This window comes from Ursus arctos, unplaced genomic scaffold, assembly GCF_023065955.2.
Source record: "Ursus arctos isolate Adak ecotype North America unplaced genomic scaffold, UrsArc2.0 scaffold_2, whole genome shotgun sequence".
NCBI classification, from domain to species: Eukaryota; Metazoa; Chordata; class Mammalia; order Carnivora; family Ursidae; genus Ursus; species Ursus arctos.
In genome coordinates, this window is record NW_026622874.1 from 87753181 (window position 1) to 87780981 (window position 27801).

The following is a 27801-nucleotide window of genomic DNA, read 5'->3' on the forward strand; positions in this document are numbered from 1 at the left end:
AAAAAACATTTCAGCCCCTCACCTGGCTGCACTCTGGATCACCTGAGGAACTCTTAGAAACACACAAGCCAAGATCCCCGCTCCTCCTCAAGGAGGAGTGACAGGGACCAGGTTTACCCTCCTGCCGGAAACAACCACCACCACAACAAAACCAGACAAAACACACAAAACAAAGGTTTTCGAAACACTGGACATCAAACAGTGAAAGACAGTAACAGAAACACTACAATCCCAGAGAGAAGAAAAACAGGGAAGGACACCAGGGGAAGTGCCATCTTTGGAGGGAGCCTTGCTCAGGGCCTTTTCCCACCAGTCAGACTAGAAAATGTGACGAGGCTTTGGGCAGGGTATTCTGGAAGGGTTTGACTTCAGGAGTGGGGAGCAATCAACCCTAAGCTAAGCACTGCTCTGGGCCGGCTTCACAAATCACACAGACTACAAAAATACCTGGCCCTGAGAAGGGAAAACTCACAATGTTGAGCAAGCGATCAAAGATTACCAGGCAGGTAGAAAGGCAGGAAACATATGAAGAATGATGAGGAGAACGATTAATCAGTTAAAACCAACTCAGAACTGACAAAATAAATTAAAATGAGCAGAAAAGGACATTAAACGACTATCATAACTGTATTTCATATGTTAAAAAAGTTAAACAGAGACATGGAGATATAAAAAAGACATAAATCAAACTTCTAGAAATGAAAATTACAAGGTCGGGGGCCACCTGGCTGACCCGGGGGAGCATACAGCTCTTGCTCTCGAGGTTGTGACTTTGAGCCCCATGTTGGGTGTGGAGATTACTTAAAAAAATAAAAAAAAATTTTTTTTTTAAAGAAAATGACAGTGTCAGAGATGGAAAATACACTGAATGGGATCAGCTGTAGATTAGACATCGGGGAAGAAAAGATTAGTCGAGTGGAAGGCAGAGCAATAGAAATTACCCAAAATGAAACATACAGAGAAAAAGAATTTTTTTCTAATGAAAAGCACATTAGTGAGCTGTGGAACAACCTCAAGCAGCCTCATATGTGAGTAATTGGAGTTGAAGGAGAGGAGAGACAGAGGGACACAGAGAAAACATTATACACCTACATATCCAGGAAGCCCAACAAATCTCACACACAAAGATCTACACCACGGCACGTCGTAATCAAATTGCTCCAAACCAGTGATAAGGTGAAAATCCTAAAAGTAATCAGAGACAGCTCAGCATCACTAATCATCAGAGAAATGAACATCAAAACCACAATGAGATAACACCCATTAGGATGGCTATTATAAAAACAAAAACCAAAACCAGAGGGGGTGCCTGGGTGGCCCCGTTGGTTAAGCGTCCCGCCGTTGATGTTGACTCAGGTCATGATCTCAGGGTTGTGAGATGGAGCCCTGCGTCGGGCTCTCCGCTGGGCATGGAGCCTGTGCTGCACACACCCCAGTCTCACAAACAAACAAACAAACAAACAAACAAACCAGAAAATACATGTTGGCGAGGATGTGGCAAAATTAGAACCCTCGTGCACTGTTGGTGGGAATGCCAAATGGTGCAACCACTATGGAAAACAACATGGTGGTTCCTCAAAAAATTAAAAATAGAGCAACCAGGGAGCCTGGGTGGTGTGTAGTCAGTTAATGTCCAACTCTCAGTTTTGGCTCAGGTCATGATCTCAGGATTGTGGGACTGAGCCCCCCATTGGCTCCACACTCAAGTGCAAAGTCTGCTAAAGATTCTCTCTCCCTCTGCCCCTCCCCCCGAATAAATAAACAAATCTTTATTTTTTTTTTAAGATTTTATTTATTTATTTGACAGAGAGACAGACAGCCAGGGAGAGAAAGAACACAAGCAGGGGGAGTGGGAGAGGAAGAAGCAGGCTCCCAGTGGAGCAGAGAGCGTGATGTGGGGCTCGATCCCAGAACGCCGGGATCACACCCTGAGCCGAAGGCAGACGCTTAACAACTGAGCCACCCAGGCGCCCCAATAAACAAATCTTTAAAAAAAATAAAATAAAAATAGAGCTACCATAGGATTCAGCAATTCTACTTCTAGGTACATCTGCAAAAGAATTGAAAGCAGGGTCTCAAAGCACACCCGTTTCATAGCAGCACTCTGCATGGTAGCCAAGAGGCCGAGCAACACAGATGTCCATCAACAGATCGATGGAGAAACAAAATGTGGTCTCGACATACAATGGAAATATTACTCCGCCTTAAAAAGGAGGGACATCCTGGGGCGCCTGGGTGGCGCAGTCATTAAGCGTCTGCCTTCGGCTCAGGGCGTGATCCCGGCGTTCTGGGATCGAGCCCCACATCAGGCTCCTCCGCTGGGAGCCTGCTTCTTCCTCTCCCACTCCCCCTGCTGTGTTCCCTCTCTTGCTGGCTGTCTCTCTGTCACATAAATAAATAAAATCTTAAAAAAAAAAGAAAAGAAAAGGAAGGACATCCTGTCACAGGCTACGACATGGATGAAGCTTGAGGACAATATGCTAAGTGAAATAAGTCAATCACAGAAAGATAAAATACCGTGTTATGCCTCTTATAGGAAGTATTGAAAGTAGTCGAATGCATAGAAACAGAAAAGAGAATGGTGGTTGGTGGGGAGGGAGGAGCAGGGGAGTTACTGTTTAATAAAGGTAGAGTTTCAGATTCGTAAGATGAGAACGTTCTGGAGATCTGTTTCACAACAATGGGAATATACTTCACCCTGCTGAGCTGTGCACTTAAAAATGGTCAAGATGGTAAGTTGTATGCTATCTGTGTTTTATCACACACCAAAAAAGTAGCCAGAGATAAATCCAAGGAGACAGAGGCAGACTATCACAGGTCGGGGGAGGAGGGCAAGGGCAGTGACTGCAGACTAGGACAGGGCTTCTTTGGGGAATGATTAAAATGTTCTGGAACTAGCTGGTAGTGATGGTTGCAGAGCTTTGTGAAAATACTCAAAACCACTGAATTGTGCATTTTAAAAGGGTGAAGTTTATAGTATGAGGATTATATTTCAATTTTTTAGAAAAAGCAACCAAAGAAAAAAGACAACTACCACGGAAGTACAAAGATAAAGATGACATCAGGTTTCTTGTCAGAAGCAATGCGAATGAGGGGCGCCTGGGTGGCTCAGTCGGTTAAGCATCTACCTTCAGACCAGGTCATGATCCCAGGGTCCCGCATCGGGCTCCCAGCTCAGTGGGGAGCCTGCTTCTCTCGCTGCCTGCAGCTTCCCTGCTTGTGCTCTCTCTCTGTCAAATAAATAAATAAAATCTTTAAAAAATATATTCAAGGGGCGCCTGGGTGGCTCAGTCGTTAAGCCTCTGCCTTCAGCTCAGGGCGTGATCCCGGTGTTCTGGGATTGAGCCCCGTATCAGGGTCCTCCGCTGGGAGCCTACTTCTTTCTCTCCCACTCCCTCTGCCTGTGTTCCCTCTCTCACTGGTTGTCTCTCTCTCTGTCAAATAAATAAATAAAATCTTTAAAATATATATATATTCGAGGGGCGCCTGGGTGGCACAGCGGTTAGGCGTCTGCCTTCGGCTCAGGGCGTGATCCCGGCGTTGCGGGATCGAGCCCCGCATCAGGCTCCTCTGCTGGGAGCCTGCTTCTTCCTCTCCCACTCCCCCTGCTTGTGTTCCCTCTCTCGCTGGCTGTCTCTATCTCTGTCGAATAAATAAATAAAATCTTTAAAAATAAATAAATAAATAAATAAAATAAAATATATATATATTCGAAAATTATATAGTGGTGATGATTTTAAATATACTAAAACCCACTAAACTGAACACTTCAAAAGGGTGAATTTCACGGTATCAAATTACATCTCCATTTTCAAATGTTAATACATCAAGAAGAGGGGATTCGATAGATTATTTAAAGTCATAATGATAACCAATAGAAAGACCACCACTAAGAGTAAAACTAACAGGGGGTCCCGGCTGACTCAGTCAACAGACTGGGCAACTCTTGATCTCAGGGCGCAGAGATTAGAGAACTAAATAAATAGATAGAATTTAGAAAATGATAAAACTAACAAAAATAAAGAAAAGATAGAAGAGCGCATAAGCTAAATTCTTCGTCCTTCACGACAGAGTCGATAGAGCTTTAAAAGCTATAAATCATCTTTACAATTCAAGAGATCCGCCAGAAGAATCCAGAACAACTCTTTAAAAGTGGCTCTCTCCAGGGAAAGGGGGTGAATAGGGATTTTCACTTCTTCATTTTATAACCTGATAACTAAATTAATTAACAAATGAAAAATAAAGGCGAAGATAAATTCACTGTCAGAAAAGATAAAGGAACTGACAGAAAAGCTGTCTCCTCCTTCTTTGGCCCCAGTGCACTTTTCATCCATTGGAATTAATTAAATGGGAATTTAAAAAATGCCAGGCTTGCTTTAGCCCCTGAAATCATCTGTCTGGGTAGTTAGTTTAACAAAAATATAAAACTGTGTTACATACAATGCTTTACCTAAAATGCTACAAAACCTCAATGAATTCCCCTTCTGGCTCGTAACATTCTAAGAAAAAGCAAATCATGGGAAAAAAATAAAGATTACATATGTTTGGTTCTCGGTGAGATTACAGTTAAGGGGTTATTGTTGTTGCTTTTTAACGGAGGAAGAATGATTTTTATCCAGCCTCTAATAAATCAGCATTGTCCTTCACATATTGATATCCCAAGAGAAATGCTTTTCTTTAGCTAAAGAGCAACCAAATATCAAGAAGCAAGGGGCTTGGGACGCCTGGGTGGCTCAGTCGGTGAAGCATCTGCCTTCAGCTCAGGTCGCGATCTCAGGGTCCTGGGATCGAGCCCCGCGTTGGGCTCCCTGCTCAGCCGGGAGGCCACCAAACTAGAGCTACACACGAGGGTCTCTGCCCCTGATCATTTTCCAGGAGGGCTGTACTGGATTCCAGGGATCGAGAGAGCACGCCATACCTGAAATGAAGAAAGCCTCATCCTCTGGCATCAATCCGAGGTATGCAGTGATCGGTGGAGATGTTATTTGCGGCCTCATGGTGAGATTCCCTTCAGTCCTTTGTAGTTTGGTCTTACAAGCCGAGCTACTTAGGGCCTCAGCAAGCAGGTCTTAAAATGTGAGTGAGTAACTGCCCAAATGATCTATTACTCAGGAAGAGATTGGAACAAAGTCCAGAGGTACTGAAATATTCATGGCATGTTACCTACCATATTGTCTTGAAGGGCTAGCGATAAATTAATACACGTGTCCACACCACATAATACCACAGTGGGATTTTTTAAAGACCCAAAGTAGAGTTGCTCTCAGATACTAATAATGTCTTGCCATTTTTAAACGCCTTTAGTTTTTAACTCGCCCTGGCCACGCTCAAACTCATGCCCAAGGAGTTCACTGACTCTCTCAACCTGGTTTGACCTCTTGCCTTCCCGGACCCCCCCGGACTGAGTGCCCCCCTTGGCGGGTAGGTGGAGGGCTGGGCAGAGGGGTGAGTAGATGGAAGGGGGTGGGCTGGTGGGCACATGGAAGTTGGTGAGTGCATATGAGCCTTGGGAATCTCTGGAGCACACGGGGCCTTGCAAAGTCGCTGGGAGACCCGGAGCAGTTGGCTGGGGCTCTGGTGAGGGGATTAAGCTGGAAAAGTGGGTGGAAGAAAGAACTGTTGCACACCTCTTCTCAGCTTTAATCCTTGAGCAGGTGCGCTGAGTGTTCATAGCCTCCCCGGCTGTTATCTTTGGAACCCAGAAAGGAAGATGGGCGCAGAGAAAGGAAGGCGGTGTGATCGCAGTGCCCTCTGGTGGCCATAAGGGAAACTTGACATTTGGAATTCTTAGGTACATATGTTTTCATTGTCTATTTCTGCCAACCCCGCACCCCCACTAGACTATAAAGTCCGTGAGGACGGGGACTTTTGTCTGTTTACTCATTGTTTTATCCGGTGTCTAGAATAATGCCGGGTACATGGTAAGTGTTCAATACATATTTATTGAAGGAGCGGCTGATGGATTTCCAACCCTGTTCCACCACTTTATTGAGGAACGACACTGAGCATCTCTCTTAACTTCGTAAGTCCTCAGTTTCCTCATGGGGAAAATGGAGACGGTCACCCCCGCCCCTCATGAGCATGGAGGGAAAGAGACCTACCCGGGCTGAGCAAGGGCGCTCAGCCAATGGGCCCTTCTCACCGACCAGCCAGCGTTGGTGATACACCATATGCCTGCTCAGCACCCAGTTTGATGGGCACACTCGCCATAATGAGCATGGGCCTCTGCTGGGCATGCGGCAGCTTGGGGAAATCATCCAAACCTAATGCCAGGCTGGCCAGGCAAGAAGGAAGTGTAGCCAGATAGATAGGCTGATACCAGGTGAGGTGTGAGGTTCCTCTTCTCCCAATCCCACCCCCCACTTCCATCTCCCCACCCACACAGCCACACCCAACTCTTCCTACTGCCCTGAACCCGTGGGGCTCCATGTGCCCTCTGAGCCTTTGCACATGCTGCTTCCCCTGTCTGCAGTCCCTTGTCTCCAACCCCATTGCCATGACCCACATTCGAGACTCAGAGGGGCTGCGTCAGCCTCCTCGTCGGCTCCCTGCAGCCCCCTCAAACGCATCCTTGTGTGATGGACTCAGTCTACACTGCAAATATGCTTATCTCACTTCCCAGCTTCAGTCTCATTGTTCTCGGGACAGAGTCCAAGTCCTCCGACCTACCATCTTGTGGTCTGGACCCAGCCCAGCTCCTAGCTATCTTGCCTCTCTTGATCCCATCTTCAAATCTTCCACCAAACAATCCAAGCCATTTCCTACCTCGGAGACTTTACCCTTGCAGTCCCCTCTGCCTGGAAATCCACTCCCTCGCAAGGAAGGCATGGGTTGCTTTTGCCTGCCCAGGATCTGTTTCCTTTTCCTCTGCTAATGGGATCCCCTCCCAGCTCTCGGATCTGGGGGTGCCTGTAGGGCTGACCCATTTCTGCATTCCAGGGTGAGCTTGAGATTCAGCTTGCTAGAGTTTTGTGGGGTTTTTAAAAAAGATTTTATTTTATTTTTTTGAGAGAGGAAGAGGGAGGGAGAAAACACAAGGAGGGGGAGCAGCAGAGGGAGTGGGAGAAGCAGGCTCCCCGCTGAGCAGGGAGCCCAACGCAGAGCTCGATTCCAGGACCCCAGGATCATGACCTGAACCGAAGGCAGCCACTTAACGGGGTGAGCCACCTAGGCTCCCCTGAGTCCTTTTTTCCTTTCTTAATCGGGATTCTGCAGGTGCGCCACACATTTCCCAATTGGCCGCAGCCCACTTCTCTTTTTGTCTTATTCCAGCTTCTCCCATTTATTTGGGTCCTGGAGGTGTTTGGGTTTGAGATTCCTGGTACACTTCTCCCTTGTGTCTCTGTCAGGCTCTGATTCCCTCCTTGATCTCAAGTGTTTCGCCTTCCCATTCCCAGCGCATCTGTGAATCCTGATTTCCTTATCTTGACACCCAGAAGTGCCCCTGGTTCTGTGGGCATTTAGTTCCGCCCCTTGGGGGGGAGGCTGAATCTAGGTCCTCCGCTTAGACCCTTGAGTCCTGACTTAGCAGGAAAAGAAGCCTGATGTCTGAACGCCACCTGCCCCATCCTTTATTCCCTCAAACGACCTTTGCTGAGGCCCCAGCTGCTCTATGCCCCCCTCCTTTCCCAACTAATGATAGCGCTATGGGGTCAGAACCCAAAGGGCCTTCAAGCACCAAGTGGAGGAAGCATGGCAGAGTTTGTCGGGGACCCCAGACCAAACAGGTGGTAACAGTAGCCAGAGGTGAGAAGCAAAACACTTACTAACCAGTACCACATGGGCATCAACCACGTAGAACGTTCCAGCTGAATCTCAGGTCTGATGCCATATATACTCAAATATAAGATTCTGTTGACTATAGGGGCGCCTGGGTGGCACAGCGGTTAAGCGTCTGCCTTTGGCTCAGGGCGTGATCCCGGCGTTCTGGGATCGAGCCCCACATCAGGCTCCTCCGCTATGAGCCTGCTTCTTCCTCTCCCGCTCCCCCTGCTTGTGTTCCCTCTCTCGCTGGCTGTCTCTCTCTCTGTCAGATAAATAAATAAAATCTTTAAAAAAAAAAAGATTCTGTTGACTATAAAATATACATACTATTACTGGAAGAGAAACTTGTCAATCTATGACCAATGCTTGCTTTCCTTTTTTTTTTTTTTTTTTTTTTTTAAGATTTATTTGAGAGAGAAAGAGAGCCTGCGAGCGTGCACATGGGCAGGGGGAGGGTTGGGGGAAAAGCAGCTTTTTTTTTTTTTTTTTTTTTTTTATCACTTTCAGTTCCTTTCTGGCATCGGTTAAAAGAGCTCTCTTGGGCTCATTTTAACATAGATTGTTATCAAGTTTTATCTACAAGCCGCGTGCATGCGCCATGACGGCCGTGGGATGACCCACGCCCGGCTGACAGTGTCCACCAGACTCCGTGCAAGACCCACTTCCACTTCAGAGAAGGTAATGTGCGGGAAAAAAGGTGCATCTTAGAGTCGATGAGCTCTGGCAATTTCTAAGAGTTAATGAGCACTTGCGACGTGTCAATTATCACCCAGAGAAATCTGTAAGGTTGATCCTTTATTAGACCCATTGGACAGATGAGCAGGGGTGAAGTCAGCCCCTCCGGCTCAGGGGAGCAGTAGGCGGCCGAGGCAGACTTCCGCCCCGAGAGTCGGGTACTAAACACGGGCAACCTTGAGGGTCCCCAGAAACCGTGTTATTCCACCGGCAGTGGGGTCCTCTTTGGCTTTAGGACCTGTAGGCCCGGCACACTGGAGCAGTCCCCTCCGCAAACAGCTTGAGGGAGAAATCAAGGGCGGGGGCAGCCTGGGTCAGCATCCCCAGAGAGATGACGTCGATGTGGGGCCCGCAGAACTGAGGCAGGTTGGCCAGCGTGATGCCCCCACTGGCCTCCACGCCCACACCCGGGAAGCGGGCCTTCAGAGCTGCGGCCGTGGGGTGCAGCTCCTGTGGGACACAAGCCGAGGGGAGGTGAGGGTCCTCCCCCCCCCCCCCCCCCCGCCACGGCCCCTTCTCGGGAAGCAGACCCCGCCTCACCTCAGGCTTGAAGTTGTCCAGCAGGACGAGGTCCGCTCCGGCCTCCGCAGCCTCCACGGCCTCCTGTAGACTGCTACACTCCACTTCCACCTTCAGGGCGAAGTCGGCCACCTGCCGAGCCCCTCGCACAGCCTGCGGGGGCAGGCCCCAGGGAGAGAGTGAGCTCAGTGGTGCCTGGCACAGGCCACAGAGCAGGGCCTGGCCTCCGAGAGGCCCCAAGAGGATAACGAGCTCCGGATTAGTGAGAAGACCCAGCAGCCGCTGGTTTCTCTCCCACTAGGGGAAACCACATGAAATGACCACTTGCGTGGATCAGAAAAATGGCCAAATATCAGCAAGATTTGGCAGCTGGACGGGAGTTCAATCTGACTCAAGAATATTAAAACTGGAAGGCAGCTCTTTCTGCCCACGGGTCCTGTCCTGCTATAATAAAAACACCTGCTTGCACCGAATGAATGAATGAATGAATGAATGAATGAATGAATAAAAAAAACTGGAAGGGGTCTTCAAGAACATTTTAAAATAGGAAACCGGTCCAGGGAGCTAGAATGACCTGCCCAAGGTCACAGCGCCACCAACACCAGGTTCCCAGCAGCTTGCCTTTCGCTTTTGAATTTCTCAGCAAGTCCCAGAGCGCCTGTGGGGAAAAGTCGGCCATTCATGCATCTGATGGATAGAGCGCCCAAGGGGTCAGGGGGGTCTAGGACCCCCGACTCCTGGGCTATCACTGTTCACCAGGACCTAGTGGGGTAGGAGGTGGGGTCCCTGGTGGAGCGGGAAGGGCTGCGGCAGGGAGGTCCGGGCGGGGCCAGGCCAGGGGCTCGGTCTACACATACCTTTTCCACACCGCCAGCTGCCAGCACGTGGTTGTCCTTCACCATCACCAGCCCCCCCAGGTCGTAGCGGTGAGCAGCGGCCCCGCCCACCAGGAGCCCGTACTTCTCCACCAGCCGGAAGCCGGGCGTGGTCTTCCTCGTGCCTGCCACGTGCCCGGCCCAACCAGCCTCCCTGGCGGCCTGCACGGCGGCGGCGGCGGCGCTGGCGACCCCACTGCAGCGGGCCAGCGTGTTCAGGGCCACCCGCTCCCCCAGCAGCAGGCAGTGGGCGGGGCCCCGGACCTCAGCCACCCTGGCCACGGGCACCAGCTTTGAGCCTTCGGGGAGAAACCAGGAGACTTGGCAGTTGACTTGGGCAAAGATGGCATCGAAGAAAGGCCTCCCAGCCAGTACCCCGGGGGACTTGGCCCACAGCACCGCCTGCGAGGGGGCTGCCCCCGTGACCAAGGCCGCGTGGTTGGGACCTGGGCAGTCCTCTCGGAGCCAGCTGTCTGCCAGGGCGGCCAGAGTGGCGGGGGGGCAGCAGTAGCGCCAGGCCTGGGAGGGAAAGAAGGAGAAGAGGGTTACCTTTTGGCTGCCTCTCTGGGAGTCAGGGGCTGCTGTCAGAACATTTAACCACGGGGGGCGCCTGGGTGGCACAGCGGTTAAGCGTCCGCCTTCGGCTCAGGGCGTGATCCCGGCGTTACAGGATCGAGCCCCACATCAGGCTCCTCTGCTATGAGCCTGCTTCTTTCTCTCCCACTCCCCCTGCTTGTGTTCCCTCTCTCGCTGGCTGTCTCTATCTCTGTCGAATAAATAAATAAAGTCTTAAAAAAAAAAAAAACATTTAACCACGGGCGAAACTGGGGGCTTAGCCAATCAGGGCGAAGATCTGGGTGGGGGCCCGGGAGAGGGCCTTGTGGGCTGGACAAGGCTGTCAGATTAAGCAAATAAAAACACAGGACACCCAGTTAGATTTAAATTTCTGACAAACATCAAAGTGTTTTGTGTGTTGTTGTTTTAAGTATAAACATATCCTAGGTGATATTTACAACATCCTTACACTTAAAAATTATCTGTTGATTCTCCGAAATTCAGATTTTACTGAGTGGCCTATATTCTGCGGCAAGCCTAGCGCTGCATCCAGAGCTATTTACCAACTAGAGGAGAAGGGCCCTGGACTCGCCTGCAGCCTTTGCAGCGGCCCCGGCGGGATGGGAGTGTGTCCGCTCCGCAGCCGCACCGTTTTACAGCGGGGAGGCCAGCTCCTTACAGATGTGGAGACTGAGTAAAGGCAAGTCGGCCGAGGTCACACAGCAAACTGGCGGCAGAGTCCGACCTACGAGGCCCGTGGTCATGGCCGTCTGTCCCTCCGCCTTTGCACCTGTTTCTTGGAGCACCCCTCCCCCCACGTTTGATGTCTCAATGAACTGTCCTCTCTCTAGAGATGGGGGCGATACAAGGAAGGCGCGGGGAGAAATTGGGCTTGAGCCCTTGCTCTGTGAGGCACAGCTTCAGGAGTGTGGGTGAGTTCTTTCCCAGTAAAAAAAGAGTTGTGCGCAAGTGGTCCTTCCCGCCCGCTTATAGGGCTAACCCGCCCCTGAGGTCTGCGGAGCGAATGGGGGAGCTCAGGCACGGTGCAACATCGCCATCTGTCGGCCAGGAGAGGACCTGCAGCCTCATGCGCTGGAGCCCTGGACGCACCGCGCTTCTCCTCGGGAGGAGGGGAGACTGTTGGATGGCATGTTAGGGGGTTTTACTTGGATAGTATGTTAGGGGGGTTTGTCTTGCTTCCTCACTTTTGCTCCAAGTTGAAGTTAAGACCAGGAGTTCTGGCTTGCTCTACTCCCAGAGTAAGGCCCTTCTTGCCCCACCTTTCTTCCCCAAAGCCAAGCACCCCATTTTCACTCCCTTCCCCCAACCTCAGTGATTGTACCTGGCCCTCCTCTCCCACATTGTGGTCGAAGTGGCCTCCATTCTTCGCTCAGAGCCAGCTGTGCCCAGGCTAGGTGCTGGGAACAGTCAGTAAAAGTCACAAAGACATAGTTCCCATCTCCACTGTTCACCAGCCAGCTGGGCAGAAAGCCCCTGGACCTACAGCCGAGATGCAGAAGCTCCACTCCAACCACCCCTGGTGCAGTGAAGTTTGCTTTTTTTTTTTTTTTTAAGATTTTATTATTATTATTTTTGCTTTATTTATGTTTGCTTTATTTTTTTTAAAGATTTAATTTCTTTCTTTCACACACACACACACACACACACACACAGAGCACAAGCAGGGGGAGCAGAAGAGGGAGAAGCAGCTTCCCCGCTGAGCAGGGAGCCCGATGCGGGACTTCATCGCAGGACCCTGGGATCATGACCTGAGCTGAAGGCAGACGCTTAACCTAACTGACTGAGCCACCCAGGCGACCCTGATATTTGCTTCTTAAAGTGAATGCGAATCCTTCCACTGGTGAGACTATGACACACAAACCGTGAGGCACCCCCACAATGTAAGTCCACTCGGCAATAGAGGAACCAACTACCGACATACACGCTAGGGACACATTTCAAATGTATTATTCCAAGTAAAAAAGCCCTTTTCTAAAGGCCATGTGCTATGTGAGTTCATCATCCATCTGACATTTTGGAAAAGGCAAAACCATAGTGAGAGAACAGACTGGTGGTTTCCTGAGAGTGGGGGAGGGGCTGGCCACAAAGGAGCGGCACCAGGGAGTTTGGGGACAGACTGAACTATTCTGTATTTTGTCACTGGTGGTGGCGACGGCACTGATGGATTTGTCGAGACTTGCCGAACTATACACAGAAAAGGGTCCATTTTACTCTCTATAATTATACCTCATTACACCTGACTTTAAAATAAGACAATAAAAAAGTAAATCCCTCTCCTGCTGAAAACCCCACTTTCATTCTATTAGCTCCAGCTGATACTTCTCTGCAGTTTTCATTTATTCTTTTGACAAATCCTTCTTGAACGCCTGCTCTGTGCCAGGTCCCAATTGCTGGGTGACAGGGTGGGCAGTTCTCCTTCTTAGCTTTCAGGCCTTAGCCTATGCTCTTCCAAGGTTGTGCCTCTGCCTGGAAGTTCCTTCCCTTCCCCCATCCCAGACTCCCCCTTCACCTCCACTCCTCTTTCAGGTCTTCTCTTAGATATCACTTCCTTGGCAGGGGGCTCTTGCAGACCCCCTATAAGGTCACATGCTCAGTCGGCTCCTTGTTCTACAGCCATGCTCTACTCTGGGGGCTAAAACGGGTGATCCAGAGAGTTCTCTGCTCCATCCCAAGTGCCTAACACACAGAACCATACAAATGTGTTGCTTTTATAGGTCAAAAATGGCCAAATGTTGGCCATTTCATATTGTTTTCCTTAATACTAGGTGTTCGGTGATACTCACCCAAGCAGAGAGACTGCACAGTGGAATGAATCAGAACGCAGACTCTGGGACCACACGGCCTGGGTTCCAATACTGCCTCGGCCACCTTCCGCTAAGTGATCTTGGGCAAGTAATGAACATCTCCGGGGCCTCAAAGATGCCTCCTTTGTGACAGGGATAGCAAAAAATAATCACCTCGTAGGGTTGTATGAAAAGTAAGTGAGTTACTATTTGCAAAGCTCTCGGGAACACGGTCTGGCGCACGGCAGGTGTTTGCTGAAGGACGACTGAGCATTTACCAAGGGTTGCGGGAGCCCAGCGGAAGAAATGACTAAGTGTCTGTGAGGAAGGGGGGTAGTTTTTGTGGCCCTGAAGAATGAGCAATGTTTGCCAGGCAGAGTGCTGAGGTGATGGGGGTGGGGAGAGAGACATTTCGGGCTGAAAAAGCAGGTGTTTGACATTCAAAAGCAAGAAAATAGAGAAATGCCGTAAGGGCGGGTTTCAGGGGAACGATGGGATGGCCAGAGTGAAGAAGGCCTAAATTATTTAGTTGAGCAATTTGGACAGATCCTAGGGGCCATCACAGAACTTTTAAGCACCAGGGAATTTTTTTTTTAAGATTTTATTTTTAAGTAATCTCTACACCCAGTGTGAGGCTCGAACTTATAACCCTGAGATTAAGAGTCACACACTCTACCTACCGACCGACTGAGCCAGCCAGGTGCCCTAAATAAGGGAATTACAGAATTAGGATTTTGTTCTAGAAGGGTCACTTCAGCCACCGACTGGAGACAGGTTGGGAGGTGAAAGGAGGCCGAGGCACTCGGCCAGACAGAAAGAGATGAAGCCCTGAACTTGGGCAGGAACCGTAGGAGTAGCAAAAGCAAAAGGGAGTAGCTGGGGCAAAAGGGAGAGCCGTTTCTAAGGTGGAATCTGCCCAAATGAGCAGCTCGTGAGATGTAGAAGCCTTGGGTTTCGGCCGTGGGTAGCTGCAAACTGCCACAAGGAACCATTCAGGGTGGAGGATGGGGGCAGCAGAAGGCAGCACCCCGCACGCCTCCGGGGTGCCAGCCGTGGGCTCCACACGTCTCTTGGGCTCTCGCGTCTGAAACTCACCACAGGGCATGACTCCCGTTGTACAAGCACCGAATCTGAACGTCAAGGAGGCTTGGGCATTGTGACGCAGCTGATGAGCGGGGGTTGGGGGGGGTGGGGAGTGACTTTGGCTTTGCAGATGTAAAGGTTGACAAGCCAGCAGGAAATGTGCATTGGCGGTGTCCTGATGGGGGGTGCTGGCATTCGGAGAGACCCTGGGCGAGGAACGGGGATTTTGGAGCTGCCAGCAGATGTGGGTGGTAACTCAGCATAGCCGTGGGTGAGATCACCAGGTCAGGTAAGAAGTGGAGGGCTCTGGGAAGCACCAGTATTTAAAAAGAGAAGCAGCACCAGGAGGGAGTGGGTGTCTGGAGCCAAGGGTTTCAAGTCGGAGGATGTGAGCAGAAGCAAGAAGAAGGAAGGCTGCAAAGGGGCGTAAGCTGTAGCAGCGGGGATGCCGTTGGCGGAGCCATCTCAGGGCTGTGCAGTGGGGGTGGGAGCCACAGCATCCTGGTCAAGGAGCACATGGGAGGCGAGGAAGTGGGGGTGATGGGTGTGACCACTCTTCTTGGCAGAACTGAGAAAGCAGGGACCCACCTGAGGAGCTTTTCAGACTCTCTGCTGCTCAGCCCCAGCCCAGACCCACCGAATCAGACTCTTTCAGGGCTGGTTTGCAGGCATCCAAGTTTGGGGAGGGCTCCCCCCTGTGATTCACGTGCACGCGAGGGTTAAGAATCAGTGCTGCCAGGCACCTGGCTGGCTCAGTTGGTAGAACCGGTGTTCACGTGAGACCACATACTGTGCCTCCATTTACAAGAAATGTTCAGAAAAGGTAAATCAAGGGCACCTGGGTGGCTCAGTCATTAAGCATCTGCCTTCGGCTCAGGGTGTGATCCCAGAGTCCTGGGATCAAGCCCCACATCAGGCTGCCTACTCTGCTGGGAGCCTGCTTCTTCCTCTCCCACTCCCCCTGCTTGTGTTCCCTCTCTCGCTGGCTGTCTCTCTCTCGGTCAAATAAATAAACAAACTCTTAAAAAAAAAAAAGAAAAGAAAAAAAAGAAAAGAAAAGAAAAGAAAGAAAAGGCAAATCAAGGAGACAGATATCGGAACAGCATTCCCCAGGGTTGGGAATTAACTTTACATGGCATGGGGTTGTATGGGAGTGATGGAAATGATCTGTGGGGCTGGCCATGCAACTTAGCAAGTTTACTAAAAATCATTACATTGTTCACTTAGACAAAAGAAGCAAGAACCGATGCCCGGCCAAAAGGCAGGAACCACCCTGCAACTACAGTGAACCAATGGACCCAGGCACTGAACATCAAAACTCAACGTCAAAACTCAATGTCAAGAAGAAAGACAACCAGATCCTGGGTGCTCCCGACAGGACAGCACACCACCATCCCGAAATACTCTTGCCCAAACAGCTAACCCAGAGTCAGATCAGACTTCCAGATGCAACCATCAATTTATAAGAAAACCAGAGGACGGAGGAACACGTGAAACTCTACCACGGGAATATAGCCGCAAAATTCACACCATAGGAAACTATCAGAAGACAACCTAATTTTTCCAACAAATACATTGCAAGGAAAACAAAGGATTAAAAGAATCTTAAAACAGGGGCGCCTGGTTGGCTCAGTCAGGAGAGCGGAAGACTCTGGATCTTGGAGTCTTGAGTTCAAGTCCCATGTCGGGTGTAGAGATGACAGAAAAAAAAAATCTTTAGGGGCGCCCAGGTGGCTCAATCGGTTACGCATCTGCCTTCGGCTCGGATCACGATCTCAGGGTCTCTCCCTCTGCCCCCCTCCCCCTACTTGTGCACATACTCTCTAATAAATAAAATCTTTAAAAAAAAATAAAAATAAAAATTTTTAAAAATATTTTACTTATTTGACAGAGAAAGAGCAAAAGAGCACAAGCAGGGGGAGCAGCAGAGGGAGAGGGAGAAGCAGGCTCCCCACTGAGCAGGGAACCCAATGCAGGGCTCCATCCCAGGACCCTGGGATCAAGACCTGAGATGAAGGCAGATGCTTAACTGACTGAGCCACCCAGGCTCCCTTGAATCCTTTTTTTAAAAGACATATTCATTTATTCGAGAGAGAGCAACTTTAGAGCACGGGGTGGGGGGAGGGGCAGAGGGAGAGGGAGAGAGAGTCTCAAGCAGACACGGGGCTCAATCTCACAACCCTGAGACCACACAACCCTGAGATCATGACCTGACCCAAAACCAAGAGTCAGACGCTTAACCGACTGAGCCACCCAGGCAGGAGCCACCCCCCCAAAGAAAAAGAATATTAAGACTCATGTTAACCAATCACAAAATATGAATCTTATTTGGATCCTAATTCAAAGAAATTGAAATCAAATTAAGAGCATTTATGAGACAACTGGAAACCTGGACACTGACTGGATGCTTAATAACTCTAAGGAAATTTCAAAAAAAGATTTAGATGTAAAACAATTTTAGCTGTGATCATTGTATTGTGGTTGTAGCTAAAAGAAGAGTCCTTATCTTTTTTAGAAAATACATGCCCAGATGTTCGTGTATGAAAAGACTTGAGAGCTGGTTTTGCTTCAAGGTGATCCTGAAAGCTAGAAAATAGATGTGTTGTGGATGGAGCCCGGCCGGCCAAAAGTTGGTGGTCGTTGAGGCTGGGTGATGGGTACATGATGGTTCGCCATACTTTTCTGCTTACTTTTGTGCATGTCTGAAATTCTATATCAGAAAGAAAGAAAGAAAGAAAGAAAGAAAGAAAGAAAGAAAGAGAGAGAGAGAAAGAAAGAAAGAAAGAAAGAAAGACAGAAAGAAAGAGAAAGAAAGAGAAAGAAAGAAAGAAAGAAAGAAAGAAAGAAAGGGAGGATGGAAGGGAGGGAGGGAGGGAGGGAGGGAGGGAGGGAGGGAGGGAGGGAGGGAAGAAAGGAAGGAAAGGAGAGCGAGGACCCTCATTTCACAGAGGGTCAAGGGAAGTTTTCCTTAGGAGGGTAAGGCAGTGGTTCTCAACCTTGGCTGCACAATGGAATTCTCTGGGGAGCTCAGCAAAAAGCTGATGTGGGGGCCCCACCCCCCAGAGATTCTGGCTTCACTGGTCTGCAACGTGGTAACCTCCTTCTGATTCGTAGCAGAGCTGAGAGTGTCGAACTGCAGGACGGGGAGTCATCACTACCATGCACGGGTGCTACCGTATGCCAGGCACCTGCCACGTGGCCTCGGGCCTGGCACTTCGTCACAGATCCTACCCCAGCTCCTCAACGGAGAGCTCATTTGTATTTACCGATGGAGACGGGAGGCTCAGAAATGTAAAGGAAACGACTTACAACTTACGGAGCAGAGCTAGGAAAGGACAAAGCCAGGAAATGACCCGTGTGGACCCAGGTCGTCCCCCCCATATAGACTCCACCAGCGGGGGTTACTCTCTTGACCCATTGGGCCTCGAGACCCATTGTTTGGCTTCTCGGTTGTGGAGTCAGAATGTTACCCGCTCCCTGTTCCGTTTGTGAAAAATAAATTCATCTGGTTTGCTTCAGGCTCCCCGCTCTCTCCTGCATTTCCAACAAACGGGATTCCAGAGGGAAGCTTTGAAACTAGGCTCTTCTAATTAGCAGTCTTACGGAAAGGAACTTCAGAGAAGGGAGCTGTGTTTGCAGGTGCCTGAGGAGACATTCCCCAGAAACTGCCACCCCGAGGGGACAGCTGTCACGCCCTGTCCTGCCTTCTACCCTTGCGGTTGTTACACGTAAAAGTTCTCTCGAGATGCCTAGACTTTGCAGATTATAGTTTTACCCTGTGCGAGGTAACCTTGACCTCTTAATTGGTTGACCAGAGTTTTATTGAAATTGGCATCTCTGGGGGAACCCTGGTTCACTGTTGGGGGGAATGCAAACTGGTGCAGCCACTCTGGAAACCAGTATGGAAGTTCCTCAGAAAGTTAAAAATAGAGCTACCCTACGACCCAGCAATTGCACTACTGGGTATTTACCCCAAGATATAAACACAGTGATCTGGAGGGGCACCTGCACCCCAATGTTCATAGCAGCAATGTCCACAACAGCCAAACTGTGGAAAGAGCCCAGATGGCCATCAACAGATGAATGGATAAAGATGTGGTTCATATATAAATGGAATATTAGCCATCAAAGGAATGAAATCGTACCATTTGCAACAACGTGGGTAGAACTAGAGGGTATTAGATACTAAGCAAAATAAGTCAGTAGGAGAAAGACAGACACCATATGATTTCACTCATACGTGGAACTTAAGAAACAAAACAGAGGAACAGAGGGGAAGGGAAGGAAAAAGTAAAAAGTTTATTTATTTATTTTTAAGTCTACTTATTTATTTGTAGTAATCTCTACACCCACCATGCGGCTCGAACTCATGACCCCGAGCTCGAGAGTTGCATGTTCCAGCGACTGAGCCACGCAGGCGTCCCCATGAGAGACTCTTAACTACAGAGAAGAAACTGAGGGCTGCTGGAGGGGAGGTGGTGGGAGGATGGGGTAACTGGGTGATGGGCACTGAGGAGGGCATTTGATATAATGAGCACTGGTGTTACATGCAATGGATGAATCACTAAATTCTACCCCTGAAACTAATAATACACTATCTGTTAACTAACTTGAATTTAAATAAAATTTTAAAAATTGGCATCCCTGTTTCTGAGGGGATGCAAAGGTTCTCGGGATATTTCTTGCACTTCATTCTTTCTTTTAAAGTTTTTTTTTTTTTATCTAAGAAATCTCGGGGCACCTGGGTGGCTCAGTCAGTTAAGCTTCTGCCTTCAGCTCAGGTCATGATCCCGGGGTCCTGGGATCGGACTCCCTGCTCAGCGGGGAGCCTGCTTCTCCTTCTCCTGCTCCCCCTGCTTGTGCTCTGTCTCTCTTTCTTTCCGTCAGATAAATAAATAAAATCTTTAAGTCATCTCTACCTCCAACATGGGGCTCGAACTCACAACCCCCGAGATGGAGAGTCACATTCTCTTCCAACTGAGCCAGCCAGGCGCCTCTCCTGTACTTCTTTCTTTACAAATAATATAAAAAACAGATAAAGTGATAACTCTGGCAGAATATAGGAAGATCTTCCCCATGGGCACTTTCACTGTTCTTGTCTGGATGGGTGACAGACATTTACTGTTTCCACGTGGCCCTCACTGGATGGGGGCTCGGGGCCGTGAGGCACTGGGCCAGAAGCAGAGCCCCATACCTTTCTCTTTGCTTCCGTCACTTAACCTTGTTTCTGTCTGGGATGGATGGGCACAAAGGGGGGCTCTGTGAACACACTGAAGATGACCGTAACCAGTGTTTGCTCTTATTTTGTGTGTAATGTGACCTGTGCCTGTAGCTTACGGGGCTGGTCTGTGTTCCAAGTAAAACCAAGTCAGGAAGGGGGTGCCTGGCGGGCTCAGTCGGTGCCTTGTGCAACTCTCGATCTCAGGGTTGTGAGTTCGAGTCCCACCCTGGGGGTAGAGATTAATAAATAAACAAACACACAGCAGCTGACACTTTCACGGTCCTTCTGTAAGCGCTGTGCCAAGCATTGTACATATATTGGCACACTCGATCCTCACAACAATCCTATGAAGGAGGTCCCATTATTTCCCCCATTTTACAGATGAGGAAACTGAGGCACCGAGAGGCCACATAACACACCAGAAGTTCACAAAGTGCACACACAGCTGGGAAGTGGGGAGTCAGGGTCACGAACTCAGACAGGATGGCCCCGGAGTCCCCTCACTGACCCCACCGCACCACAACGCCATAATCTAGCCCTAAGTGGTATTTTTTAACTGCTACGTGATTATCAAGTCAACATTCGCAGCAGAGCTCTGCAAACCGCACCCATGGCTCCAGGGCTCTGGCCCCTGGTGTAGTCAGAACATCCGGGTTGGGAGTCAAAAACACCTGGGTTGGAATCCGACTACACCACCTACACCCTGAGTGACCTCGGGCGGTTTGCTAACCTCTCTGAGAGTCAGTTTCCCCGCAGAAATCCCAGGGTTTTCCCCGCAGTGACAGCCCTCCCCACGAGAACACGCGAAGAGCCTCCTCCCAGCCTCCGGGTCCCTGGTCCCCGGGAGAGGACAGGAGGCACTAGAAGAAGTGCCTGGTGTGGAGCCCCAACTCCTACTTCAGGGACGCAAAGTGCCCGGGATGCCACAAAATTACTGCCGTCTTTAGCCACGCACAAAGCGTGGTTTTGTGTGCTGGCTGTGCCACTGTCCTTAGCCAGCCTACAGGAGGAAAAGCAAGGCTTTCAGAGGATTGCTCCTTCAGACCCAAGCAGCCCTAAAAGCATCCCGAGTCAAGATGAATAGAAACGATCCCAAAAAACAGATTTTGGATTGAGAAGACGAAAGAAGAGGGGAGGGGAGGGATGGGGTGGGGCGGGGAGGAGGGGAGGAGAGGAGAGGAGAGGAGAGGAGAGAAGAGGGAGGAGGGGAGGAGGGGACGGGAGGGGAGGGGAAGGGAGGGGAGGGGAGGGGAGGGGAAAGAAAAGACTGGGATACCTGAGTGGCTCAGTCAGTTCAGTGTCTGCCTTTTGTTCAGGTAACTATCTCAGAGTCCTGAGATCAGTCCCACATCAGGCTTTCTCTCTTTCTCTTTCTCTCTCTCTCTCTTGCTGTCAAATAAATAAATAAAAAATTTTTTTAAAGAAAAGAAATCGCAACCACAAGGAGGAGGGAAAGAGATGACTAGCCAGCGCCTGGCCAGCTGTCTCTGAACCCGGTGCGGTGCGGGACCCCGGGCGCCTTGTTCTTCCCGCTGTTGATTTGTTGATCCATGCGGCGAACACCAGATGGAGACAGAGGCTGGGGAGCACAGCAGCTTCCAGCGGAAGTTCTTTTCTTAGCCCTTCTCTCCCTAGAGAAGAGAAATGACCTCCAAATAGGGCCCAACAGGATTGCCCATCACGCCAGTGGTAACACCATGGACGGAATTTCGGAGCGGACCCCTGCATTAGCGCAGCAAGAGGAGGGCTGAGCCGCAGGGTGGGGGGGACTGAGCGGGCCCCGAATGACAGGAGTGAGTAGGGTTTGTTCCACAGGCAATGGGAAAATCACTAAAACTTCAGATCAGAAGTCACTTGGAAGGGGGCCTGGGTGGCTCAGTCTGTTAGGCATCTGCCTTTGGCTCAGGTCATGATCCCAGGGTCCTGGGATCGAGGCCCACATCAGGCTATCTGCTTGGCGGAGAGCCTGCTTCTCCCTCTCCCCTCGGCCTGCTGCTCCCCTGCTTGTGCTCTCTCTCTCTCACTCTCTGTCAAATAAATAAATAAAATCTTAAAAAAAAAAAAAAAAAGAAGTGACTTGGAAGTTTAAATAGTTAAACTGTGCCTGGTGTTCTTGAAAGATGCAAGATCTTTCAAGATGCTGTCACAACGGCCCTGGTAAGGAGCAGTGGGCCCTGGGAAGGGTGGTGAGGGTGTCGCTCCCAAGGCTCTAAGAGAAAGAACACGGTACCCGCGCGCGCACACACACACACACACACACACTTAGACTGGTCCACTCCCTCCCTGCCCCGCTCACACTTTGGCCAAGTCTGACCTCTCTATCTTTGCCCACCAGCCTGCCATCTGCTTCTGCCCCAACTCTGTCCTCGCCCCTCCTTGCCCCCACGTCCCCAACTTTTGCTTCACCCCTTTGACTTTCTACTCCCTCCTGGCTTCATTCCCATGGGGGCATGGACCCGGGGCCAGCCGGGAGTTACGCACACATCACCCGGGTAAAGCAAGGAAGCGAAGGAGGCCTCCACCAGCCTGCTCCCCCCGGGGGAGGTGGGGACAGAAAAGGAAGAGGTTTAGCTGACGCTCAGGTGAAGGGAAGTCCATAGGACGTGGCCACTGTCTGGATATTGGGGTGCGAGCGAGAATGAGCCGTCAGAGGTGACCCTGAGGTTTCCGGTCCAAGCAGGACGATGGTGAGGCAGGAACAGACGTGGAGCGGATATGGGGGGTGGTCTTTGAGTCTGGTGGAGACAGACACACGGACGCACAAGGCTTCCAAAGATGGAAATGGGGCCTGGGGAGCGCTCAGCGCCGAGAGCCAGACATGGGGAATCAGCACCAGCACCAGCATGACCACACCAAGGGATTTCTGTGTAGCAGGCACTTGACGTGTATTATCTCACTTAACCCTCCCCGCAACCCAAGGGGAGGTAACGTTTTCACTTCATCACTGAGGAAACTGAGGCACAGTGAGGAGGAGCATTTTGTCTGAGGTCACACAGCGAGCAGGTGGCAGGGATGGGGCTTGAACCCAGGCTCTGACTCTAAGGTCATTTCTAAGCCAAAAGCTGGTTTGGACCCCCCAAAAGCTGGTTCCACAGCCCAGCCAGAGGTACCAGGTGTGTGGGGCCTGCAGGAACCCCAAAGCAGGAGAGGCAGGTCCGAGCTGGGGAAGAAACAGCCCAGGGTCGGGAAAGGGAAAATGCAGAGAGTTCAAGAAGGGGCTTCCTGTCCTCCAGGCACCAGCCAGATAGCTTCCATGAGTCCGTCACTTGGCCTCCCCACAGCCTTGGGAGCTGGGAACTAGAATGATCGTTTTACACATGCACGGAGAGGAGATGAGGCTCGGAGAGGTCAGGTGCCTTGCCTGAGGTCACAGAGCCTGTTCCTGGCGGAGCCCAAATTCCAACAGGAGTCTTCTGACTCCAGAGCCTGGCCCCTATCGCCGTGCACGTGACCTCCTTAGCGACATCACCCCCGCCCCAGGCAGAGTCGCTGGGCTCGAGCCCCCTCCCCCACTGGGCTGCAGAAGGGACAGGACTTTGCCTCCCCTCTTCCCCTCCTGCTAGCAGGGGGCGAAGTCCAGAGCTGCTCCCCAGACATGGACTCCTCCAGACCACCCGGACCTTTCCTTTCCTGGGGCTCAAGGCCCTTTGTCCCCAGAACTCAGCTGGGGGCTACAGAAAGAGAAAGAAGACGCTTTCCGGAGACAGAAGAGGTGCTTGGGGTTCAGAGAGGTTGGAGGGAGATAGGCAGGCAGAGTAGATGGGAGGGAGGAGAACGGGTCTCCTGTGGTGGGGGAGAGGGGGTAAGGGACTGAGATTCCTTGGGACGGGGAGGGAGGCAGGAGAGGGGAGATGGTGACGCAGGGACAGAGAGGAGAGGCCTCGGAGGCTCCTTTACCTTCAGGGTCCATGCCGGCTTGGAGGTGCGGGGCTGGTGTGTCCACTGCTCGGATCCAGCGTTTGCAGAGGCCCAGAGGGGGTGGGGCTGCCAGAGGAAGGAGGAAGGGGCCGGTCTAGCCAGCCCTTCTCGGGTTCTCTGGAGCTCCCTCGCGCCCTCTCCTAGGACCCCTGGGGGCTGGACTTACCTTGTCCTTTCGCTTTCTGCACAGCACAGGAGGAACTCCCCCTTGTCTGACTCGAAGTCCTCTCTTCCCCGAGCGAGAGGCCCAGTTCCCTCCACACACCCAGCCCTCTGCAGGCTGTGAGCCTGCTGGTGTCAGCTGGAAAGCTTCTTTGATGGGTGCCCTGGGAGAATCCTGGGCCTTGGTCCTGGGTTCAGACGCTAATTCCATCCTTTTTGATCGTGAATACCTTTTTACTTTTTTCGGAGCCTCAGTTTCCTTAGCTGTAAAATGGGATAATTTCTCCCTCATGGGTTCAACTGATAATCAAGTGAGAAAACTCTGTGAGTGACAGAGTAGAAAATCAGCACTTTCTTTCCTTTAACTCCTCTTTCCAAGGTCCATCTTGCACCTTGGACCTTGCTTGCCTCAGTCTAGTCCCAGCCTCTGAACTATTTTCTCCTGGATACCATTTTTATCCCGGTTTCGCTCTTAAAGTTTCTTCTTTTCTTTTTTTAAGATTTTTTTTTTTTTAATTTGAGAGAGAGAGTGAGAGACAGATCACAAGCCGGGGGAGAAGGAGAAGCAGGCACCCCACTGAGCAGGGAGCCCGATGCGGGGCTCGATCCTAGGACCCCAGGATCACGACCCAACCCGCAAGCTGACGCCCAACTGACTGAGCTACCCAGATGCCCTTAAAGGGTCTTTGCTGTCTCTTGCAAGCCCTTCTTCCTACATTCAACGGCACACTTTGGTGTTCCCTCGCTGTGATGGGACTGTTTCTCTTCTCCTCCTGGGCACACAGCTAAACTACATTTCCCAGCCTCCTTTGCACTGAGGCTCCCCTGGATAGGCAGAGCCGTAAAATGGAAGGAGTCTGGGTCCCTGAATGACCTTACAGAAGGCCACCTTCCAATACCAGCATTGGACTGTCACATAAGCAAGGAAAAAACTCCTGAGTTACACCCCTGAGATTTGGGGGTTGTTTGTGACAGCAGCTAGCCTGCTCTGACGGCCTGAGATTCTCTCCAGGCACGCTTGCTGAGCTCCCTTCTCGTGCTGCACAGTGAATGACATAGTTTATGCATTTATTCATCGGTGCCACTATTTAATCTGCTACCTAAAATCAGGTGACTCCCAACTCTCTCTCTAGCTCTGACTTCCCTCCCAAGTTCTAAAAATGAATTCATGGGGCGCCTGGGTGGCGCAGTCGTTAAGCATCTGCCTTCGGCTCAGGGCGTGATCCCGGCGTTATGGGACCGAGTCCCACATCAGGCTCCTCCGCTATGAGCCTGCTTCTTCCTCTCCCACTCCCCTGCTTGTGTTCCCTCTCTCGCTGGCTGTCTCTCTCTGTCAAATAAATAAAAATAAAATCTTTTTAAAAAAATGAATTCATTATGTTCTCCCCCGAAACTGCTCATCTCTGCATTTCTACATAATGCTATCCCCATGTCCTCCACCTCCCAAGATAGAAATCTTGAAGCTTAACCTCATTCTTCCCTCCATCACCCAATAGCCAATTAGGTCTAAAATCTGATTTTCTGAATAAGTGTATTTCAAACTTGACCTTCTTTTTCCCCTTAGGTCCAACCCCCATGATATCCAAATTGTACTACAATAATGCTCTCCCCTTGGGCTGTATTACCTTCAGGCCACCCTCCCGATGCTAGGTTCACTCAAAAGACAGATCCAAGAGGTACCTGGGTGGCTCGGTCAGTTGAGCGTCAGACTCTTGATTTCAGCTCAGGTTGTGATCTTGGGGTCGTGGGATTGGGCCCTGCATCGGGGCTCCATGCTGGGTGTCGAGCTTGCTTGGGATTCTCTCTCCCTCTTCTTCTGCCCCTCCCCACCTGATTGCATGTGCAGTCTCTCTCTAAATAAATGAATAAAATCTTAAAATAAAAAAAACCCCACAGATCTAAGCTTGCCACAAGTTTACTTAAAACCATCATTTGTTCACTCATTAATTCCTTTATTCTCCATTCGGTAAACACATCTTCGGTGGCTATTGGGTGCCAGGCCCTGGACTCTGAAACCGCAAAGATGACCCATGGATTTGGAGGGACTACACTCTAATGAGCGAGGGACAACTTCACATAACTACAGCCCAGTTGACGTGCAGTCGCATGACATGCTGTAGAAGAAATGCTACGTCTATTGGGGCGGTGGTGACATTTGAGCTGAATCTTGACAGTTGAGGAGTTTGGCGAGAAGTCAAGATGTGTGTGTCCGGGGCAAGCTGGGGGTGGGCCGCTTCAGGCGGGGGCACCTGCAAATGTAAGACTGGGTAAGTGGCTCTCCTCACCGCCAGCCTCCTGGGATGGATCTGGCCCATAGTGGAGGTGGGCCATCCAGATGCCACGAACTCGGCAGGCAGCTATTGAGCACCCGAGGAAACTGAGGCACACAGGCCTCCGTTTGCAGCTTATTGTCTGGAGCAAATAGATTGTCTTCAAAGTACCCTGGGCTGCTTCTGTCTAACGGCTCTACCCCAAACCTCCCCTCGGAACAGGACGGCTACCCACCACGTCGGATCCTCAAGCAATACCCTCTTAGAGTTTGAAAGTTTTCTCTCTACTTTGGGCTGGGTCTGCTCTACTTTGGAAATCTCAGAACCTTCTGGTTATATTCTTCTCTTGTTTTGTTGACAGTTCCAGGTTAATCTGCCTCCAGGCACGGTTGCTGAGCTTTGGGGCTCAGAGATGGGATCTGTTTCCCATTGCCTCAGCCCAAGGGCTTGGAGGACTCAGAACTGACAGGCATCCCCTCTCCCTGCAGCCCACCCTTCCCAGGTTCTGCCCGCCAAACTGAACACGGTCCAGGGTCCGAAATAGGGATGCAGGGGACATTCAGGTGTAAATATCCATTTTCAGAAATGAAATGTCCCTAGAATTGGGCATGGAGGCCCTTTTCCTGTCTGCAAAAATGAATTGCGTTCATAGATTTCTCAAGACCTTCTCTATCTAAATCCTTTTACCATCTGGAATTTTCATTCTGTATGACAAAGCTTGATGTGTAACCATAATCTTATTGTGCACTTTTTCCCGTCTGCACAGAATAAATATTTTTAACATTTTAAAGTATATCCCTCACACACACACCAAGAAAATCACATGGCATTTTCAGGGAATTACCAGGAATTTGATGAGACTGGAGGGCATGCACCAAGGACTGACCAGGCAGTGTCCAGATCCTGAAGGAGTCTTATTCTTCATGCCAAGGCTCTATCCGGACTGCTGTAAGAGGTGCAGGGATAATCTGGACACAGTGGCCTTTGAGAAGGTTCACTGGGACCATCACGGACAGAGGATGAAGTGATTGGGGTCAAGAAACCAAAGAGAAGACTGGGCAGGACCCAGGCAAGGTGTGTTAGGGCCTGGGAGAAGGAATGGCTCCAAAGGACTGTGGAAGAAGGGTCAGAGGAACTTGGCACCCAGTAAGAAAGGACAGGAAGGACTGGGGTTTCATGATGGTTCTGAGAAGCGCTGGAAAAGTCTAGAACAGACTTAGGTTTGGTGACCTTCCCACTTCTTTCAGAACTGAATTCAAACTCCCTCGCCCTTCCCAGCGGGGCTCCAACCTGCCCTTCCAGCCTCCTCTCTTTGAACCAGACACCCCATCCTCTCAGCGAACACCTTCTTGTGAATGTTTTCTCTAATTGTAAAAGTGATAGGCATTTATTATATAAACCTTGGAAATACAGAAAAATATGAACAAAATAAAAATCGTTCATAAACCTCTCACCTGGCAGATAACCACAGTAAACATTTGGGATATTTCCTTCAAATCTTTTTTTCTATAAATGTCTATGTTTTTACATTTTCTTTCTTTCTTTTCTTTTTTCTTTTTTTTAAAGATTTATTTGTTTGAAAGAGAGAGCTCGAACGTACGAGGGTGGGGAGGGGCAGAGGGAGAGAGAGAATCTCAAGCAGACTCCTCACTGACTGTGGAGCCCGGCACGGGGCTCGATCCCATGACCCTGAGATCGGGACCTGAGCCGAAATCAAGAGTTGGTCCAACCGACTGAGCCACCCAGGTGTCCCTATGTTTTTGCATTTTCATTACAAAATTAGATTCATATGTATTTACAGATTAGTAGGTTAGGATCCGCCCAGGACCCCGAAACCAGTACTAGTTCAGAAAAGCGCTGGCATGTGTCCATCGAGAGGGGGTTTGCTGACGGCC

At 50.3% G+C, this 27801-nt stretch overlaps 1 protein-coding gene and 1 long non-coding RNA gene across 3 annotated transcripts; one reads left to right on the forward strand and one right to left on the reverse strand.

Moving 5' to 3' along the window:
- Positions 1-8547: 8547 nt before the first annotated feature.
- Positions 8548-23862, reverse strand: QPRT (quinolinate phosphoribosyltransferase). 2 transcript variants are annotated; one of them, XM_026515783.4, is made up of 5 exons: positions 23641-23862; positions 23454-23540; positions 9876-10412; positions 9040-9171; positions 8548-8949 (listed from the first exon to the last, which is right to left on the reverse strand). In XM_026515783.4, the coding sequence occupies exons 1-5, from the start codon at positions 23845-23847 to the stop codon at positions 8731-8733; spliced, it is 1182 nt and encodes a 393-aa protein (XP_026371568.2). In that variant the 5' UTR covers positions 23848-23862; the 3' UTR covers positions 8548-8730. The 2 variants fall into 2 exon arrangements, with proteins under 2 accessions (XP_026371568.2, XP_048080754.1); XM_048224797.1 differs by lacking the exons at positions 8548-8949; positions 9040-9171 and adding an exon at positions 9178-9676.
- LOC130544214 (uncharacterized) lies at positions 23072-27359 on the forward strand. The gene is made up of 2 exons (XR_008960326.1): positions 23072-23268; positions 25636-27359. It is a non-coding gene; the product is annotated as an uncharacterized LOC130544214 (long non-coding RNA).
- The last annotated feature ends 442 nt before the right edge of the window (positions 27360-27801 follow it).